The 22488-nt window shown below is 40.0% G+C and overlaps 1 protein-coding gene across 1 annotated transcript in view; it reads left to right on the top strand.

The window, feature by feature from the left end:
* pitpnm3 (PITPNM family member 3) overlaps positions 1-22488 on the top strand; it is a 150814-nt gene that overhangs the window by 68217 nt on the left and 60109 nt on the right. The window contains exons 4-5 of the mRNA XM_084717946.1: positions 14929-14999; positions 16186-16406. Coding sequence (XP_084574072.1) covers positions 14929-14999; positions 16186-16406 — 292 coding nt within the window. The remainder of the gene's footprint in view (positions 1-14928; positions 15000-16185; positions 16407-22488) is intronic.

The raw sequence follows: 22488 nt of genomic DNA, 5'->3' as shown, positions 1-22488 counted from the left end.
CTATTATCAGGGCCTGAATTCAGCCCTGCGATGTCTTGTTCCATTTAAGACCCTGTGAGATGGACAGAAAATACTGGGACTGCTGGTTCCAGTAAGCATTTAAGCTGCAGAGGATTTTGCTCGGACTTGTCTGAGTAACGGTAATGACATTCTCTCTCTCTCTATCTGTCTCTCAAGTTGCAACAAAGTCAAACCAGCCCAGAATAGAAGCACTCCCAAACATGGCACTGCATACAAATGTGCAAATGCCTGCTGAGGTTCTGCCTTGTTTGTTTGTTTACATCCTACACTCGTGGGGGCACAGGAATATTAAAGGCATAAATTTAGCTGAGCAAAAACTGGGCGTAGCAACAAAAAAAAAAAAGACCTCAGAGCAACAACATCAATAACTGCTGCTGCAAAACCAGTGAAGTCATTTGGGAATCTAGAAACAGACTGGTCATGGAGGTGCAGCTGAACATTAAGAGAAGTTATGTAATGTTTTAAAATGCATTGTGTTGATATCTCTGTATCATTTAATAGGCTGACCAGCAGCTAAGATTGCAGTACAGAAATGTCAAAGATATGCTTTATTTATTATTTTCTGGTTCATTTCACTCCTTTATTAGATAGTGATAGTGGGAGGGTGACAGGAAATGAGGGAGGGGGAGATGCAATAAAGGTCTGTGGACAAATTTGAACTGATGTTCAAACTTGTCACCAAACAGTTGCTTATTTACACATCCTAGACAAGGAGCAACATTCATGTTTATTTGGAATCCTGTTTCTTGCCCTATGATGAATGTAAGTCCAATATACACTGTATTTTAGCTCTGTTTTTGGTCTCCACCACCTCCTGAGAAAAATATGTGGCTCTTAAAGCGATAATTCACCCAAAAATGAAATTTTACTCTGTATCTACTCACCCCTGTGTTGATGTGAGGATGGGTGAAGATCTCCAGTTCACAAACACTCCTGGAGCTTCAGTGGAAAACAGCGTTGCAGCCAAATCCAGCACAATTAAAGTGAACGGTGACCACTTTTAAAATGTAAAAAAAAAAACACACACAAAACCCCCCACAAAATGTCTCCATACTGCTCATGTGGTGTAAATCAAGTGTCCGTAAGCCACGACATTAAAATTTGGCCCAAAAAGATGCCATTTACACCATATTTTTAGCCTATATGTCAACTAAAGCCTCTCAGACTGGATCCGTGTACACATGCCTGAAGCGGGTACACAGGCCAAGCTGCACAACATGAGATATATGAGATCTCAGGATACCCTCACATCTGTGTTTACATGCTACCTGGAAGCTACTTGGACAACAGAGAGAGATCTGCTCAGAAATAGTGACTTGTTATGCACACTGTTGACTTCGCAAACTTTCAACAAAGAAGAAAATGTCTGAGGACTTCGACATAGAAGAGGAACATTGCAGATCTGGTTTGAGAGGCTACAGTTCTTGCTCTTTATACAAGGATACAAGGAGATTTATCCATCATTTACAACAAGGTTGTATAATGAAACTTTGATACAGTTCCCTCTTTAACTGATTGATTACTACATCACCCGACATTTGTCAAACGGGAAGGATTGGCACATCACATGCATGCGAAACAGAATGTTGGCGAATGCATTGAATGCAATTTCAATTTCAGAGTCTTCTGTTAGCAGATTGGGCTGTAAATTGTCTGCTCAGTTTCAGTTGTAGTTACACTGTGCTGTTGAACTGTCATCTCTGAACACTGTCCACTGAGTCAATAATTACCACAGCAGCTACAGTTACCTGTTTGCTTAATGACCTAATTTCTTATGATTTATTGTCAATGGTGCAGGATAAAAGGTGTAGAAGAAGAAGAGAGTGGATCAGACTGTGGCGTTGCGCGGGTCAGAACAGTGCTTGTCTCACAGCTGCAGCTGGACTCCTCTCTGAAGTCTCTGCCGCAGTTGAGCAGTGACATCCACTACCTTTGATCACATATATTTGTCGTCTCCTTGAATGCGTCTCTGGGTTTATAACCTCTCTCCCTTTGCTCTCCATTATTCCTTCATTCCCTCTTTTGTTCCCCTCGGCTCCTCTAACCATCCATTTCTCCCTGACCTCTCTGCTCCTTCACTCCCTTCCCATCGCATCACCTCATCATGTTCTTATATTTCTGCCTCTCTATCTTCCTTCATTCATTCCTCCTCAAAGCCACGGGCGACTGTAAACACTTTACCTCCCAATGGAGGCAACAGTGATGGAAACCTCAGTGATAAAGAGGACTGCCTGGAGCACAACTGCCCCTTATTTTCCACTGTACTCCTCTTCTTCTTCATCTCTGCTAAGAGACATCCTGTGGTCTAACATCAGTCACTGCTCCAACGTCTTTCAGGCTCCATCTGTTCACTATGCAAACACTCCTATCTGTATATTCATGCTGTGCTCATTTCATCGCCATCTTTTTTCCACTTCATTCACCGACTGATGCTGTACTGTATAATGTAGTCCAACCTGAAATAGCAGCGTTACGTAACTGATTACAGACTCAACGATAAACACAAACTCTGACTTGGCTGCGTCCTTGGTGTGTGCTGCCAAGCCAAGCTGGGATAACATTAGTTAAAATGGCTACGTCAGACAGTTTGGAGATGGAGGAGATGAGTCATTGATAAGCCCTGCCAGAAACAACCCAACCAGAACCAATTTTGTCCCAGAAATATAATATATGTTGGGATGTAACTTCACACAAAGTGACCCGCAGAGAAGTATATTCTATTGAATGGGAGAATGATTTTCCATTTTTCTATGGAGCGCCGCAGTTCTCTCTTCAACATGTACCCCTGTGGATCTATTCAGAAACACACGCTGCGAGAGAGTGACAGAAAAAATAAATTTAAGGTCTCAGACTCATCTGTATTCTGCCCACCGCCTCCCCCCATGGTCATATTTAGCACACAACGCTTGCATAGGCACAGTCGCCCTGTCACTTAAATTCACATTAAATTAATGTTGTGTCTTTTTTTTAAAGAGAGGCTTGAAAGCTGCAAAGACAAAAGCAATCACTCTGCAGAATTACAATAAAATGTGGCAAACAAGACAGGGAGAGGTGAGCTGATCTTAAAGAGAAAGTTCTGATTATTTGGTGTTGGGCTGCATGAGGTAATTATTGATAGTCAGTGTGTTAGCTTCAGTAGATGCTGGTCAGCAAGTAATGAACTGCTGTGGACAGGGTCAGCAACAGAATGTATTTTAGCCACTTAAAAAGGTCCACCTAAAAAAAATCAATATCAGTTTAAGTACACTACATTAAGAGTATTTTCACCTCTACACTTTGCTGTCAGACAGACTTCTGTAGGGAAGCTCCTGTCACAGAAACAAAATGTCTCTTTCTCCTAACTAACCTAACTTGCTTGCAGAGCACAGAAGTTGCTGGACCACCGTTTGCCTTGATGTGTTGATTAGTGTTATTATGTGACATTGGTGAATTCAAAATGACCTTTTAAAGCACAGAAATCACAGGAGTCACTGATCTACCACTGGTTGGTTTGGAGATAGTGATATTTGGTGGTAAAAAAAAAATCCATATTGTTAGTTATAACATTACGATTTGTTGACGGCATGGTGTCATGCTGTTATACACAGCAACAAGCATGACTGAAAGTGAGAGTAACATTGCTACAGGCATTGGCTCCAAAAATGGCGACTTGAATAGTGTGGAAGTGGTTTGGCAACAGAAGATCTGATGTGCAACAAATCACAGTAATATGTAGTAAGTGCAAGAAGATTGTAATAGCAAAAGGAGCTAATACAACAAACTTCTTTCACCAGCTCAAGCAGAGTGAAAATTATCCATACCATGGGCACAACCTCAGTCACATCACACCTTTACACTGTTAGCAGTTTGGATGGTCCTTTTCCTATTTAACCTCGTGTCATTACCTCCACCAAAGAGGTTATGTTTTCAGTGCTGTTTGTTAATCTGTCAGCAGAGTTATGGAAAAACTACTGACCAGACTTTCATGAAACTTAGTGGAAGGGCCAAGGAGAAACATCAGAATAATGTGATGGATACACAAATCATTTTTCTCTTTCAGTAACATCGTGATATAGGTTGACTGGCCTTGGCTGCTATAGTTTACTGATATGTATGACCATTTAGATATATCAGGCTTTAGAGTCATAACATTGTTTGTCTTTTTCTGGAATCTGTTCACAAAAAGGATAATCTAAAATTCTTTAGAAATAATGTGTTTCTCTGCATGAAAGCCTTCTGACCTTCAATGTGTTGATGGGAGTTGACCGTTAGAGAGGTAAATACGTTTCTATGCTCATCACAATTTCCTGTTGGAAAAGTTTGTCTGATAGCAAAGTGAAGCAGTGACAATATTCAAAATAATGCATAACTTAAACTGATATTGTGGTTTTTTTTTTAAGTGGAGCTTTTTTAAGTGGCTAAAATAAGTTTTGCTGCTGACCCTGTCCACAGCACTTCATTGCTTGGCTTCTGTGCCAGCAGTCCTGGGAGTGTATAGACCACCATCTATTGTAGGTAATACACTGACTATTGATTAAAAAAAACCTCATACACCCCATTTCAAATAATCTGAACTATCCCTTTAAAGACTCAGCTTTAGGGGTATCGTTCTGCTTTATCTCTTATTTTCACAGCCCCTCGGCCGAAATCGTGCTGTTGTTGTTTGAGGCTCTTTCCACTGTCTGTCTGTATTTCTGTTGGTCAGTCTGTGTATTTGTGTCTGTATATCGTCTCTCTGTAGGTGTGTGTGTGTGTTTACATGTGCATTTGTGCATTTGCGTGTCTGACAGGATATGAAGGAAGAAATGCTGTGCGATCGCACATTGAGAACAGATAATCACACCCAAACAACACTGTCGCCGCCTGGAGCTGCAGAGACGGAGAGGGGAGGAGGGGGATGAGCGGGGAGGAGATGAGGGGAGACACAGGGGGAGCAGGACTCATTTCATACGGCTGTATGAAATCAAAAAGGAACAAACCGTGCAGTATGTGCACCAAACCTCTCAGCTCCACATAGGTTCCTCCTGCTGATGTTTAACACTTTCCTTGACGAGTATTTTTGTTTGTGTGTAAATGCTGCAGAAATGGCATGCAGCCACAGTGAGGACGGTAATTAAGTCATAATTACTGCCCACTCTGGATATCAGACAATGATTGAATACCTGTCACCTTACAGAAGCATCTCTGCTAAGTCACCTTTGCTCGGGTTTTGAATCAAAGGTTTAAGGTCAAATGTTTAAGATATTGTAAAGCCTTTTGAGACAAACAAGTGACTTTTGGATGAATAAGTAAAACTGATTTAACCAATTTTCCTTCACCAAAACTGTGAATACTTTACCTTTCATATGCATTTAGCTCAAAAGTTAGAATATAAATACATGATGCAAGATTATATTAAATACTTAAAGGAATAATATGCAAAAAAACAAAACAATATATATGTACAGACTCATATAAACATATCTCTAAATCATCACTTGACCAACTAGAAGTGTGTGGTGGTGTCTGTAAGTGCACACACTCTCGCCCTCTGCCTTTATTTTCTTACTTTCTCATATTTTGCTGTCAGCTGGACGCTTCTGGGCTTCACCCTGTTTGACAGTGGGGGTGCAGCCTGTAGCCACTACAGCCCGCAGGTTTTGAGGTCAGAACTTTGTAAAAATGTAGCAACCAGCAGTTTCTTTGCTGTATCTGTCTCTTCTCTCTGCTCTCTGTCTGTGAGAACTCCATAGAGAGTTTTATGCACAGATGCACACAGGCTTGCTTCGGCTCTATAAAATCTGGTGTTGTATGGAGTTGTGGGTGTGTTTATTTGTGATTTAGAATGTAACCATGAGAAATTAGAAAATAACATTTTATTTATCTCGTTCACTGCTTTTTTCTCACCGATGGCGCCCGCTCTCGTCATTCCTAATCACTCTCTCTCTCGTTTGTTGAGGCAGACAGAAGCCAGGAAGCTTGTTAGTTTACTATAAAGATGTGAAACGGGGAAATAGATGCCTGATGCTTTTACACTTTGAATTTTGTTCTGATAGCCGTAATTTGTTGATTAGTGAGCTTTTGTGGTGCTGGTATGAATTTATTATGATGCACAGAGCGTATATGTGTATAATGTGTGTATATATATGTATACACACACATAAAACATTTTAAATGAGAATACAGACACTTTTAGGAAAAAGTCAGGTACCACCAGCATTGTATTTTTTAATTCAATAAAATTATTGCACATATAATTTTGAAAATGGTTAAAATGATCACCTTGGCTGCTCCAGTGTTGAACTATCATATTTCTGTTTTTGTATTCTTACATTTAGTTTTTCCCTGTCCTTTTATAATATAATATTGCTACCACTGTTTTCAATCATTTACTGATGAATATATGAATAGACATACATAGACATACATTTTTCTGATGTTTGATTGAGTGTTTTTGGGCAGACAGGTGCTGATAGTGAGTATCACATCATTTTATGCATCATTTTACTCATAAGGACTGAGTGAGCCTCTGCTACCTCACTTCCGCTGGCTGTATACGTGTGTGTGATGATGTGTGTGTTGTTGTGTGTGGGAGTGTTTGTTGCAGTACAGCAGCCACAGCGTATAGACGGAGAGCAGCTGGGATTGTTTGGGCCAGACTGTGTGTGTGCGTGTGTCAGAATATATATGTGTCTTTGAGTCACTTTTGTGCACTGCCTTATGGTGTGTGTGTGTGTGTGTGTGTGTGTGTGTGTGTGTGGTGGAGGGGGGGTCAGCAGGTTTGTCATGCAGCGGAGCTGGTAGCGTCTCCTGGGGTCTTTTCTCAGCAGGGCAGCATGGCAAACCCTGATGCCAACAGCAGTGAACAGATGGCTGAGCGTGTTAGCATGCCTGAACTGTGCCAGGGGTCAGAGGGGGCTGTTCAACTAGTCAGGAGACAGCATTCCTCCAAACAGGCGCCCGAACCTGTTGCACACAGCACACACTTTGAAATACAAGTGATACATGACTTCTTCACCTTTCTAGAGAATTTCCCCTGCACCTGTGATAGAAAAATACTTCTTCACTCGTATTTTTATCATAAGATTACATTATATTCTCTTCCATATCCCAGTGGTTTGATATTCATGATGCAATATGTCCTTGGTTTTATTCAGACCTTTGTCAAATATCTCCTATCTTGAAAAAATAAAAATTCCTTCCATGGAAGCCAGTTACCAGTTATTTCTGAATGAAGATAGCAAGATCTTTGGAGTGAAAAACAGAATTTGCATCAATCTGATTGCTTATCAGATTTACATTTAGTCTTGTTTATCTATCAGTCATTGAGCAAACATTGAGCAGGAAACTTGGTATTTAATTTGTTTTATAACTACATCTACACCAATGACTTGTTGTTTACCCTATTAGCACAATATAAAAAAAATCTTTCAGTTGTTTGGGAGAAAATAAAGACTTTATAACGTATAAACTTGCTCTGCAGAGCATCATAGCCTCTTTAAGGTCTTTATTTTGATTTTACGGCCCACAACCTCAACCTGTTTCGACTCAATCTCGTTTACATCAGTGTGGACTACCTGTCCAGCGAAGTTAGCAGCTTGCTGGTGAACATAGTGGAGCAACCAGTTGCTTGAGATCAAGATATTTCTCTCAGGAGTTGGTGGAAACCAAAAAAAGAAAAAAAGAGGCCAAGAGATGCACTGATCCACTGCTAGTAGTTGTAATAGAGATTTAATAATACTAAGAGCCTGTTGCAGTGTGGTTACCACTCATGGTTTCTTCATAAGGACGAGGACCGGTGCCATGCATCTACGTCGTCGAAGTCACCGATAGCAGAAGGTGTGATGGCATGTCGCAATGCCTGCACCTTGTCAAAACGTGATTCCCTCTGAGAACAAGCTGCAGTTAAAATTTCTCCGTATGACATTTACTTTACACAGAGACTGATCAATGTTGTGCTCTGCAAGCTCTGCAAATTGCACATCACAGCAGTATAACTGCTATACATGAGCACTTGAAGTGAAAACACTGCACTTTATCAAGATAGCAGCGACAACAAGCCAGCACTTTTGTCAGCACCCAAGCACGATCGGGATTATCAGCTCATGAAAAGTGTTTCTGATTGATTTTCTGATCGTTTCTCTATTGCCTTCATGTTCAAAGCAATTCCAGCCCCACTGTTGTTAACACAGTGTTTCACCATGAGTCATCAGATGTTTAGCTGTTTTATATTTTTTGTTTACTTTATCACCCATGTACCAGTGAGAAAATGGCTTAAACTAACATTACAGACTGTTCATGCCATCTCTAAGTTGTTTCAGTTATTTTCCTTGTCCCACACTGATGCAAAAATACACTCATCAGTGATTGTATTCACTGCATATTTCTCCAGTGATGAAATAAATCCATGTCATTACCAGCTGAAGTTTTACATAAACATACTGATTCTCCAGCTCATGGAAAAGGATGCTATAACTTTGAGTAATGAAACTGAGCAATCCCTTTGAATTTGAGATGCAGTATGTTTCTGATCAGGCATCTGACAGATAGGATTTATTAGACAGGGTGGAAATTTGACAATTCTTTTAAAATAAGCCACAATTATCATTCTAATGTGTTTTATTTGTCTCATTTTCAGGATGATGATTGAGCAAAACAAATATTAATGAGACAAGTTATTTATTTTGGGTAAATTAGTAGTTAGATTAGTTGAGTAACAAAAAATAGAATAAATGAAAAAATAGTTTTTAGATTAGTCTATTTTAAAAGAATTGTTAGGTGCAGCCTTAATAACGACATACTTTCATATGGATTATTGCCGTGACCTGTGTACTAGAAGGTGTTCGTAATCAGTTCCCATAAAGATAATCAGAGGCTTTGTTCCGCTTTGTAAATTTCTTCTTTTGTGTCCTGAAACTGTAGCACGTCTCGTTGAATTGCGCAAAAGATCTGGAGGGAAAAAAATAATTTGCAAGAAAGAAGCCAACGCTGCTGTTGTGTGTGCACGTCTGCCCAGGAACACAGATAATTCACCATGATACTGTAGCTCTCTAATGAGTTGATTCACACTCCAGCAGGCGGGAAACTTTGAGGGCATTTAGCCATTTCCATACTCCAAGGGAGGATATAAATCTGTGTTCTGGAAACCAATCTTCCTGTTGATGAATGCATTCTTTTGCCTCTTCTGACTGTCTTCCTCCTGCTCTTGTTTTTCTCCCGTCTGCTCAATCGAAGGTGATAAATGTGTATTGGTGGAAGAAGTGGTTGAGACCTGAGAGAAGGAAGATTCAGGGACAGATGAACAGAAAACAAAAACGCTGCACGTCAGAGATAGAAGGAGCTGAGTTTTAGGGGGAAATGACATTTTAAATCATAGTTACACAGACAGACTGACACACAAGAGGGACCAAACAGGGATCGATACATCAATATTTCATCCTTTCTCATTCAGCTCAAGGAGACTCCTCTGTAGAGCCCTTTATATCCTCAAACCCTCTCTCTGGGGTCAATTTTCTCTTCCTCTGTCTTGTAGATAAGTTAGGGAATGTCTCAGACTGCAGTTTGATAACAGATGCACTGATGCACTGTGTGTACCTGCTGCGAGTGTGAGTCTGACTGGGCCTTAAGCCACTGGAAACAGCTGTGGTGCTGCTGAACTATGGCACTGTCAAATTTCCACAGGGTGCTTTGCAGGTTAGGTCATTTGTTTAGAGGGGATGAGCACAGGGGGAGAGCTCCTAAATACCACTAAGCTTCATAAAGCACATATTGACTGGCAGGACTCAGACCTCTGAGAGGAGAAACAGAAACGTAGACGGATTGTGAGAATCCCCCTGCAGCACCAGCAGCACAAATCTGCTGCAGGAGAGAAAAGATTGGCCTCATAACTGCAGGAAGCTGGTTTATACCACTGAGCCGCACCAAGAGACAGATGATTTTGTCAGTTTGTTCCAATATCAGACAAATGTCTTACTTATCTTTGAATTCAGGAGCAGCCCAGCATGTGTGCAGCTCTCACAAATGATGAGGTGTGCGAAGCTCTGCTATTTCCTCTGACTGTCTTTGCCACAATCTGCTGAACGCAGCTGTTTGCTGCAGATTGGCAGCCAGGACATTTCTACTACAATGCTATGTGTGAGATGCAGGGCCTTTCATATCGGCTGTGTTTGAGTGTGTGCTTGAATACACTGTTATTGTCTTTCCTCGTGTTTCCAGGGATGAAAACAATTGTGCAGTTGTGCATGTTTTTTTAAAGGGACAGATCACCCCAAAATCAATAATACATATTTTCCTTCTGGTCTGTATTGTTGTGTATCCATCTACTTTCTTAAAAATAAGGATTCCAAGAAAGTTCTTCCTGAGGTGCTTGAAGAAAGCAACCCTCAAGGATTTCTGTGTTAGACTTTGCAAGATTAAGAACACGTTTCATCAGAAGTCAATCAATTTTTAGCAGACAGGATGCTGAAATACTTAAAGAAGTCTTTCTTCAAGGGTTCTTTATACCATAATATAAAAAGGTTCTTGGCAGTACCCTGTGAGTGTGTTCCAGATAAAACCTTTGGAAGATAAAAAGGTTCTCAGTAGAGCCCCCGTGGTAGGTACTCGAAAAAAACCTGTGGAACATAAAAAAGGTTCTCCGTAGAGCCCCCTCTCTGTTTTCTAGATAACCTCTTGGAATATAAAAAGGTTCTTGAGAGAACCCCCTGGATGGGTTCTAGATAAAACCTTTGGAATACAAAAAGGTTCCCTATAGAATCCCCTCAGAGTGTTCTAGATAATCCCTTGGAATATGAAAAGGCTCTTGGTAGAACACCTTTGGTAGGTTCTAGATAAAACTGTTGGAATACAGAAAGGTTCTCTGTAGAACCCCTTGGGTATGTTCTTGTTGGCACCCTTAGGAGGTGGAAGGACTCTGGATAGAACCTCGAGAGAGGGTTCTGGGTGGTTATACAGAGAACCCTTCTATGGATTACACCATAGAAGGGTTCTTTTTCTGGGTGAAACCTTTCACAGATGGTTCTAGGTATAACCCTTTCTGTTGGCTTCTATGTGGAACTCTCTGAATGGGTTCTAAATGGAACCTTTATATAAGGTTCTTCCAGGAACCAAAAGGGAGTTTTGCAGATGTCGGTCGTAGAGACGTCTGCCTGTGACACTGTCATCTTTCCACTGCTGTGCTCAGATTAAGGAACATTAGAACATCTCCTACTGAATTTATGAAGATGACACACATCTTTACTCTAGATAATTGTTTTTGGCACCCAGGAACAAATAAAAGTCAGTGCTCACCTTAAATCCATGACACAAAAATCCACAAATCAAGTCAGAAATCTTGGTGTAGTTATGAACCTGGACTTACATTCAACAGCCAAATAAAGACCATTAAATAAAGACCACCAAACCAGCTTAGTACCACCTTAAAATCAAGCAAGAATTAAAGGATTCTGTCTAAAAAAAAAGATACTTCAAAAACTTGTTCATGCACATTTGAAAATAACAAAAGCAATTTCTGTTCGCAGAAATCGAGACCCGGTTACTCCACAGTTCATAAATGAAACTGCTCACAACAAGATCTGTGGAATTTGTTGAGTTCTGGGTCATGATTTCTGAAGAGACACTGCTGTTGAATTTTTCAAAAAGTTTGTTTCTTCGCACTCGGAGCACCACAAGCTGAGTGCCGTTTTCCTCCGTTATCAGAATGCGAATCAGAAACTCTTTATTATATTCAGAAGAAGGCAGACATGTCTGTGGCTGATATCTCAACTCACACCAGAACAGTCTAGATGGATAAATAACACCACAGGCTAGAGGGAAAAAAATAACCTCTTTGAGCATCTCTTTGATTTTGGGATGAACTGTCCCTTTAACCATGAAGGTATAACTGAATTACGATCCATAGATTTCATGTTTCCTGGGGCGTCAGAAATCTAAACTACATTTTACCTGTAACATTTTCCCGTCCCCCCAAACCAGACAAATCATATTTCACTCAATCAGCTCCAGCAATTGTAGTCTGTGAAGCCTATTTCAGGTTTCTGCTTTAAGACTCTAGCTCACCAAAAATGATTTAATTTGTCTGGATTTCAGTCACAAACACTATTTCAGGGGATTTTGCTGGTGTGGCAAATGATCAAATAGCAATTTCTTGAAGATTGGTCTCAACTTAAAGAGCCCACCGTCCACCTTTAAAAGATTTTTATTTATGTGTTTCAGAGCAGATGTCCAGAATCACTTGATGGTCTCAATATTATGATTATACATTTCATATATACCTAATTTCTCAGTTTGTACATCCTCAGTTTCTTTCCTTTTCTCCTTATATCTTAATCCCTCCCACCTGACATGCAACAGAAGGAGGCAAGGAGAGGAGAGAGGAGCTGAGTCAACGGGCGTTTAACGAAATGAGACATCCTTACTTCAGAACTGTCACGTTGAAGCAACGTCAATTAAATATGACACGCCACACAACTGCATCATCTGTCTGTTGTTTTGTTGTAGTCTACCTCTGCATTTTATAATCTCTGTCAGTTTCACAACAATGCAGAATGTACGGATGTCGTATATCATATATATGATTTGATATATTTGAAATGATATAAACGGAAAGGACTGAGAGATTGATCTCACGTTTGAACATCTTAAATAACTAATACAACTTATAAATTTGAAAGGAAAACATTTGTAGAGTCCAGCTCATGCCTCTTGTATATTTGATGGATGAAAAAAAGGGACTGAAAAGGCTTTAGCAAAGGATACACCTGCGCATCCTCGCTCAGAGCTCCTCCAGCAAGCCTCCTCTATCCTCCAAGTGCATTTTAGGAGTTGAGACATCCTTAGGACGGCGTCCAGAGATAGATTTCCAGGTCATAGGCAGGAGGACGGAGGAGAGAGAATGAGTATAATAACTGGTACAGAGACGAGGGGGACAGGTGAGACTAAGCTGAAAAGGTGGGAAAAAAAGACAAAGACCGGAAAGAATAATATTAAAACCCAATACCATGACAGATAAATAAGAAAATAAGTTGTTTAAGAGTTAGGCCTGTCACATACAGTAGCATTAGGACTTGGACTTGACTCTGGACATCACAGCCAAGAATTTGTACAAATTTTATTATCTATTTTTGGGGGTCCCAATCACTCACACATGGAGAACAGAACAGTACAACATCAGACTAAAGATAAAACACAACAATAACAAAAAAAAAACAAAAAAACCAAAACAAAAAAAACCAAACAAAAATCAACCACAGACAATCACTCAGACAACAAACTAAATAACAACAAAAAGAAAAGAAATAGTTACAGCCTTAGACTAAATATAATCAAAAGAAAAAATAACCAATTACTTTTAAGATAAATAAAGGAAAACTTGAGACTGAATTGCAAAATCGTGTATCATTTAGAATAAATTAGGGCTGCATGTAACAATTATTTTCATTATTGATTAATATGTCAACTGCTGAATCACTTACAAAATAACAAAATAGCAGAAAATTGTAAAACATGTCCATCACCATTTCCCAGAATCCAAGGTTTAAAGTCTAAAGCCCAAAGATATTCAGCTAACAAGGATGCAACACAGAGAAAAGCAGCAAATCCTCAGATCTGAACAACAGAAATCAGGATATGTGCAAGATTTTGCTTGAAAATCAAAATAGTTGCTGAGTCATTTTCTGTCCATCAACTCAGGTCCCAAAGTTTTTCTGTCAAGTCTCTCTTCAAAATTATTATCAATCATTAACAGTAATTGGAGAAGCAACTGATAAAAAAAGATTAACGTTGTTTTGTTAGAGAAGTAAAGGTCAGGATGACAACATCGGTAAACCTGTTTCTTTATTTTCCTACATAAATTCTATTCTTTTTACTTTATTTCACTCTGTATTTGTCCCCTGCTCATCCATGGCCATCTTGCAGCGGCTCTACAGACCCGAACTGCTGAACTAATCTGTTAAATGACCGATTGTTGCAGCCCCATAGCAAATATGTCTGTCAGTGTCTTCCAACACTAAAACTGTTCAAACTAATGTGTCTTCGTTTCAATCTGGCCTCACAAATAGGAACAACCACCTTTATATCAAACCAGGCCAAGTTTTTCCGCTCGCTGTCACATCCAACATTGTTTTCCCTCTCCTGCAGTGTGTTTGCTCTCTAAAATACTTCACAAGGTTTTTTGGAGGAACTTTTCTGCCCTGCCTCCCTCCTTCAGAGAAAAGAAAACCTCCCTCCATTGATTTCCTGTTACTTTGTGACCAAAATAGTTCAGTGCTCCGAGTCCCCTGTGTGTGTTGAGTTGTTCTAGACAAGCGAGCAGGCAGTCGGAGGCAGGCTGTGGGCTGGGAACGGAGTAGAAGGGAGATGACAGTGCGTGAGTCTGTGAGAGTCTCCCATGACAGTCGGTCCCAGACGAGGAGGAGGAGGAGGCCAGATAAACAATGAGTGAGCTGAGCAAGGAGCCGTGCCTTGAGCCCGCCGAGAGAAAATAGAAAGGCAGACAGGAGAGAGCTCAGGAAAAAGATGACACAGCGTGCACAGGCTTCCGGAGAGGGTAATGAGTTTGGCCAGGTTCCCGTGTTACACCGCACTGCACAGAGGGAGAGGGAGATGCTTCTAGTCAACACAGTTGGGTTAAAAAAAAAAGTCCACATCCCTTCAGTTGTTTTTCAAAATCCAATTACAGTACATGTGATGGCGACAGCAGAGAAACAACCACGCTCCTGCTGTTTGCTGTCAGTATTGACTCCTGAATCATACTTAGACCCTTTGAGCCTTAGGGTACATAGAGCCAATGAAGAGAGATGAAGAGGCATTAGTAATATTGACCATATTCACAGATCAATATCCATTTATGCTTCAGTTATTGGTGCGATTGGTTGAAGTGGCTCCTGCAGTGACCCTCTTTCTTTCCTCTTTTCTTCCTTTCTGCTTCTGACTTTTACTCATTTAATACAGAGGGTCTCTACCAGCTGGGTGGTCCACGCTGTCCCCCTCAGAGCAGCATCGAAGGACTGGAGGACATAGAGGTAGGATCATTACGAACAGCCTTTCAGTATATTTACCAGAGGTGGGAAGAAACAAAGTACAAATACACAGTCACAAAAAAAGTTGGGATGCTGTGGAAAATGTAAATGAAAAAATAATGATTTGCAAATCTTTGGCCCACATTCAATTGAATACAGTACAAAGACAAGATATTTAATGTTCAAACTCATTAACTTTATTGTTTTTTTGTAAATGTATACTCAATCTTATTCTTGACATTTTCATTACTTTAGTTTTAATATATTTGAGGGAATTTTTATTTTGCATTATTGCACGCTGTCCTCCCAACATCAAGGCTAATTTCAATCTAAATGGATGGAACAATAACACACACAAAAGACGTTTCCACAGTATGGAGGTCCATTTCTGCCACTAAAAGAAAAAAAATACCCCCATCGTAAGTCACATTTATGAGATAAAAAGTTAAAAGTATGAGGTAAAAAATTTAAGATATCAGATAAAAAGTCCAAATGACAAGTTTAAAAGTTGCAGTTATAAGATAAAAAGTCCTAATTATGAAATCAAAAGTTAAAAATGTGAGATAAAAAGGTCATAATTATGAGATACACAGTCACCTTTATGAGATTAACAATCAAACTTGTGAGATCAAAAGTTGAAATTATGAGAGATTGAGATTATGAGTCATAGTTGATAAAACAGTTAAATTTATGAGATAAAAAAATCATATCCATCAGTTGGTATAGTGTGCGCACCGTATACTGAGGCTGTTGGTTCTCTGCAGCAGCTGCCGGTTCGATTCCCGCCTGCGGCCCATTTGCTGCGTGTCATTTCCTCTCTCTCTGCCCCCTTTCTTGTCATATCTTCAGCTGTCCTGTCTCAGTAAAGGCAAAGAGCCCAAAAGATAATCTAAAAAAAAAAAAAAATCCTATCCATGAGATAAAAACCTCAAAATTATGAAATAAAAAGTCTTAATAATATTTTACTGAGAGATATGGGCTTCCATAGTCCTTCAACTAGAGAAAAATTTGTGTCTTTTTATGTTCTTCTGATATTCACCAGCGGCCAAAAACACATAGAAGTGCCTATTAATTTGTCTTGCCACATAGCCCTGCTGCTCTCACAAAATGTTGCTTCTATTCTTTCCTCTCTTTGAGTGTCTCCTTTTTGCTGCCTGTTTTTTAACCCTGTGTAAACCCTTTTTTGCAGAGCAAATGTAAGACGCACGTGCTGCTGCTCGTGGTGCATGGAGGAAACATCTTGGACACGGCGGCCGGAGACCCCAGCACAAAGGCTGCCGATGTGGCCACCCTAGCCTCGGTGCTGGAGAAGGTGACACGGGTTCATTTCCAGGCCGCCAGCGAACACGTGATGATCAAGCTGGTGCCATGTCCAGCCGTGTGCGCGGAAGCCTTCTCCCTGGTGTCCAAGTGAGTGCTGCTGCCAGCACGCGGTGTCTCATTTGCCCCCGTTTACAGTCTTCATTTCAAGTGTCTCATCATATCAGGATGTAATCCAGTTGTGGTTTAGTGCACTTCTGTTTAAATTTAGCTCATGCACACTGGGGACAAATAAAAGGAAAAAGCCAACTTAACTAGTGAAAGGCACTGAACTGTTTGAAGTTAAAAAGGATATGAGTCATATGCTGTGGCCTTCACAGTCACCAAATCTCCATTCACTTTTTGTACCAACATTTTATAGAGCTCTCCCAACCAACATCATCCAAAGAGAGATATCTGTAGAAAAAAAATGATGTTTACTCCCCCTGTATAATTCCAGAGGGTTTAACAGTCGATGTCAATCAGCATTAAAGGTGTTCTCATCGTCGCCCAAAACCTCACCAGGACACTTTATACTCCTTATTAGTGTCCCCATGACACCTTTGAGGCCATTAATTCCTTTCGCTGAAATGGTGTCTGTGAAAGTTAGCCGTGTGCTACAGGTGTCTTTCCTTTAGTTTGAGTTTCTTTGAAGAAAATGCATTATGTGGTCACACTCTGAAAGGGATAATGTCATCATACATCTGCCTTCACCTATCAAAGGACAGGAGAACAACCTGAAGTGGCCTCTGATAATCTATAGTGCGTTAATTGATTTGTGCTGGGATGAGAGCTAAACTAATCTGGTTTAGACCAGAGACAACGAGCCAGAGTGCTTTGTTACTGCTGCTAGTAAGCTAGCGTTAGTTAGCCAGAAATGCTAATGTTTGCCGCTTATGTTAGAGCAGATGAAGACAGAGTTTAATCCATTCACCACATGTTTCTCGTCTTTGAGAGATTAAAAAAAAGACGCCACCGTCCAGACTCATGAAACACCGAGTATCGCTCCTCTCAGAGCCTCCTGCACACTGCTTCAACATGTAGAGAAATGGAAAACTTGAATCTAGGTGTGGTTGCTAACCTATGATTGGACAGTTGCTGTTTTGTGGTGGGGCTTAGCAAAGGGTCAATTCTCCATGATCTAAAGAGATACATAATATTTTTTGTGCAAAGATGAGTTTCAGTCAATATCTATTAATAATTTATCCTTTATCTCAGCATGAACACAATGAGAAAAAAGTTACTTGTTAGATTTGAGGCAACATGGTTAAATGATATTTTATTAAAACCAAAATTATGAACATATATTCAAATCAAGCACAAAAAATGTGTGACAACAGGAATCCTTCTTCTGGCCCTCAAAGTTGACAGATTCAAAAACATCCAGGACAGCAGGTTGTGTGAATTATGTGTGTGAGAAGTTGAGACTGAATCACATTTTCCTCTGTGTCATTCAGTGAAATGTCTGTTCAAAATCCAGAAATGTTCTGGTGCACTGATGAGCACAGGATGGGATGGTTATTTACACATGATTTAAATACATAATGATCTATTGACAGTCATACTGGCATTAAATCAGCAACATGGCACCTTTCACTGCATTTTCATTTTCTTTATATTTGTCAGGTGAAGGGCAGTGCCTCTTTTTCTCTCTTCCTTCCTCCTTCTCTCTCTGAACGAGGGGGAAAATCACTGATTGCCTTGTGTTTACAGATCTTTTCTTTTCTTCCAAACTCTCCTGCAAACTCCGTGTAGAGAGACAGGGCATTCAGCAGCCGCCCTGCAAGAGCAACGCAGCCTGTGTGGACACCACAGGCCCTCTCTATTTAAGCTTTATGCAACTGTATTAAAATAGCAAGAACAGAAATATTATTGGCAGAGGTAGGTGATTATCGCTTAGCTGGTGTTTCAGAACACTGGAGAGCACTGAGAGAGAGACAGAGAAAGACAGCTGCAAGGTGAAAACAGCTGTTTCTTCGCCCTCCCCCTGCTGATTTTGACAGAGAATTATTCATAAATTTAAAAAAAAATGTTCTTATGTGAGTGCTCTGATTAATAAATGTATTCTCTGATTTTGAAGCAGTGCCCTCATGTTGTTATTAAGCCTTTCTGAGGCTATTGCATGTTTAAATCAATGAATTTTATATTTTTTACGCCCTCTTGCAATTTTCAGCAGCCCCCTCAGTCATTTCATTCAGGCCTGAGTTTGACAGGCAGCCATAATTGCTATAAAGCATTAATGAACGGACGACACAAGAATTTACTGTTTAAGGAGACAGTTGAGGATTCTTGCATGTTTGTAAGAATTAGCACAGATGCATAAATACCTGTTTGGCTGAGGTGGTGAAGGTTAATGGAGGAAATAGATTGACCAAAGACCCCTTCGCAGGCAGTGTGATGTTAATTAGCATGCTGATGACATTTCTCAGCCCCTGCAAGCATGTGGCCATGTGGAATATTTAACTCCTAACCTTTTTAAATGCTGTTGGTTTTAATTGTTAATTCTGAGCTCGGTCCTGGAGGCGGCTCCTTAGTGGACAAAACGACAATGCCCGAATGACATTATGCGGTTTCTGCTCATCAACCTCAGGCTCTGTGAGGAAACGTCTGATCTGTTTGTCTAATTAGCTGCTGTTACTTTGTATTCAGGTTTCATTTGTGCTATCAATGTCAGAGTGGAAATTAAGTATGGATGTCGTGGAGATGAGCAGCAGTGAGCAAGTCAGTCTTCCCTCATGATAAATTATATAGTATTATCTCCATTTTAAAAGTCCTTGCAATCATCCCTGTGAAGTAATGCTGCAGATAGTCTTGACATACAAGAGTATTTGCTCCTTTTTTAGGCTCTTCTGCTGCCTGTGCACAGAGCTGCTTAGGTGTAACTAATGATTTGATTTCACATTTAATGCCACATGTCCCAGTGGTCACCAGATTTCTGTTTGACAGCGGCTGCTTTCCACATGCTGCGGATGTTTTTGTCTGATTTGTCGCTGATCACGGTGGCTCAGAGAGAGTGTGTTTGGCAGTCGAGCCGAAGCTCCTGTCTGGTTTGGTGATTGACGTTAGCAGCAGTGAAGTACTGACTGGAGGGGAAGACGAGTGCAAAGAGATTTGAGCGCTGTAGCTTGACGTCCGCTTAGCTTCCACCACATCTACAGATCAAATATTAAAAACAACAACTTCCCCTGAGAGTCGAGCAGGATTCTGTTATTGCTGCGTCTCCATTGCCTGTTCTCATATGCATGTGGACACACACACACACACACACACACACACACACACACACACACACACACAATGTACATTCAGGCATGCATGTAATTTTGCTTGAAAAGAAAACAATTCATTTTAAAATGCCATGTCACAAAGGACCAATGAATGATTAATTAAAATGATCAAATAAAAAGAGAAAGAATCAATTTAAATGCAAAAAGCACCCCAAAAAATTCACAAACCGGTTTAGCATTGTGTAATAAATTGGTTCCACATTATTTCTTTGTTATATTAGGGTTTATTTTGCTGCAGGTTTTATTTGTCCATTAGCATTTATTTTTCTTCCACGGGATTATTTTTTAACAGGATTATGTTAACATGACCTCAAAATGCAACTTAGGATGCATTTTAATTTGTTTTTCCCTTCAGTCCTCAAGTTAAAGTTTGGCTTGACAGACCCAGTCATTTGCATATAGTGGGAGAATAAATTGCATGTATGAAAAGAAATAAGCAAGGCTACAGCCATGAGAATAAACTCTAGTTAATGAATAAAAATAGAGCTGAAAGTGGAGGATGAGACAATTAAAAATCTGGAAGCAAATGTGGTAAAGTTGCTGCTTTTCTGGGGAATTAACAGGTGTCAACCCGGGATGTGTGCCAAGAAGCATCTTCCTCATGTGCTAATCTTGGTGTTGTTGAATTTATTAAAACCTAATGTTAATATATTTGTTTGTTATGTAAGAGTTAGTTTTCTTAGTATATTCCTTGTGAGTCTTTGAAAGCTCCCCCCAAGAGAAGTGTCTGACATGGCTGGAAAATATTAGTGTCTCTCCTGTTGTTTATTCATCTCACAATTTAGACCTTTGTTCTTTTATTAAATCCATTTGAACACGTTTTAAAGATTTATTTGCACATCCAACTATTTCAGATGCAGATGCGTTGTAAAGTGTCACATGAAGAGTGTTGACGAAGGTCCAGAGGGACCAAAGGGATCAACAAATTGTGATGGTGAAAGAACAATGTGTAGGATCTTCTTTTCCCAAGACACTTCTTAATAATGTAATATTTCTATTTAAGCCTGACAGATACTGGACTTTTGAGACTAATGCTGATAATGGTATTCGGAGGTTTAAAAAAATCTGACAACAATTTATCAGCTGATAATCATTAAACACAAAACTTAAATAGAAATCTTGGTTTTAATTATTATGACAAAAATACATAAGTGGGACATTTTACATTTGATAAATCGTCCTCTCTGGTGGACAAATTACATATAGGGGACACATTTCCTTAATTACCTCAAGTTTGGCATTTTTGACCTGCAATTTCATTTCACAAATCAGCCAACTTATACACCTGGACCTGTATTACAGAAACTAACTCGCAGATTCTGTCTTTACTGTTTGGTAACCATGGTAATTGGGGTTTTGGACCTGAACATTATGAATGGTTGCTAAGTCAATGTTCCTGTACAAGCAACTTCTCAATACTCTCCTAACTTTAGGATAAACCTTAAGCTGTCCTAGCTTTGACTTTTCCTCCTGTAGCAGTAGCTACTAACTAACTACATTGCTATTCACTAACAGTACTGTACCTGACTATAGTGGTTGTAGCCTACAGTAGTGTTAGCTGGCAGTAGCTAATGATAGTTTTAGCTAACAGTAATGTTCGCTAACAGTAGCTAACGATAGTTTTAGCTAACAGTAGCTAATGGCAGTGATCACTAACAGTAGTGTTCACTAACAGTAGCTAATGATAGTTTTAGCTAACAGTAGCTAATGGTAGTGATCACTAACAGTAGTGTTCACTAACAGTAGCTAATGATAGTTTTAGCTAACAGTAGCTAATGGCAGTGATCACTAACAGTTGTGTTCACTAACAGTAGTTAATGATAGTTTTAACTAACAGTAATGTTCACTAACAGTAGTGATAGTTTTAGTTTACAGTAATGTTCACTAACAGTAGCTAACAGTAATGTTCACTAATGTTGTGGAATTTGCCTCATTTGCTTCACTAGCTCTTAGATTGTTCCCTAAGTCTCTCTTTATATGGGTGACAATGCAGTCATGAAGGGTCCAGTCATAGGTCATCTAACCTGAACAGGCATACTAGTAGTTGGTCACTCTGCACAACTACAGTCCACAGCTGCACAAGTAGGAGAGTAGTGCATCCCCCAGATACTTTCTCCTGAGGTCCCAAGGTTATGGCTTATCGGGCAGACAGACTGTCTCCACATTCTCTAGCAGGGCACAATACATGAGCAAGGCCGACAGATACAGTGATTTAGAGCAAAGAGGTGCATAGCTTCTTGTTTTGCACTTATGCCCAATAGAATTTGTGTACACATAGATAGACACATCAGGCCCATACATGGTGGCGTGTCAAATTCCAGTGAATGTCAGGGGACAGTTAAATACCTTCACTCGAGAAGTAACCTTCAGAATTGGGTTGGCAGTCACAATATTCAAAGTGTATTGCTAATCTGAATTCTCCTCGATCGAGCTTCATTAAATACTCCTGTGTAAGTCATCTGGGACTCCCGAACTCTTCTTCAGTGTCTGAGTGAACCATTCTTCAGAATTTCCACTACAACTAACAGTAGCTAACGATAGTTTTAGCTAACGGTAGCTAATGGCAGTGTTCACTAACAGTAGTGTTCACTAACAGTAGCTAGTAGTACAGAAAACCAAAGTTGGGCCAACATTCAGCTAATTTACTGCCTGTTTAAAATCCCCTGTAAACAATGAGACGTGAATCAGTGTTTTAGCTCTCTGATGAAATGAGACAAAGCTTACTTACTGGCCAGATGGCTGTAGGTCTTAAACATACTCTGACAATATGTGCAGTCAGTAGGAATTCATACACGCCCACACAGCAACAAACAACACTTATTCAACTCCACTTTTGTCAGTTAACAGTGTTTGCTCTAATGACAGTGTTGGACTTGTGGGTGTGCGGAGCCTCATTTATTTGCATG

The sequence above is a fragment of the Lutjanus erythropterus genome, chromosome 4 (genome assembly GCF_056507025.1).
Source record: "Lutjanus erythropterus isolate fLutEry1 chromosome 4, fLutEry1.hap2, whole genome shotgun sequence".
In the NCBI taxonomy this organism is placed as follows: Eukaryota; Metazoa; Chordata; class Actinopteri; order Lutjaniformes; family Lutjanidae; genus Lutjanus; species Lutjanus erythropterus.
Note: the sequence above shows the minus strand (reverse complement) of the source record. Positions and strands in the feature narration are given on the sequence as shown.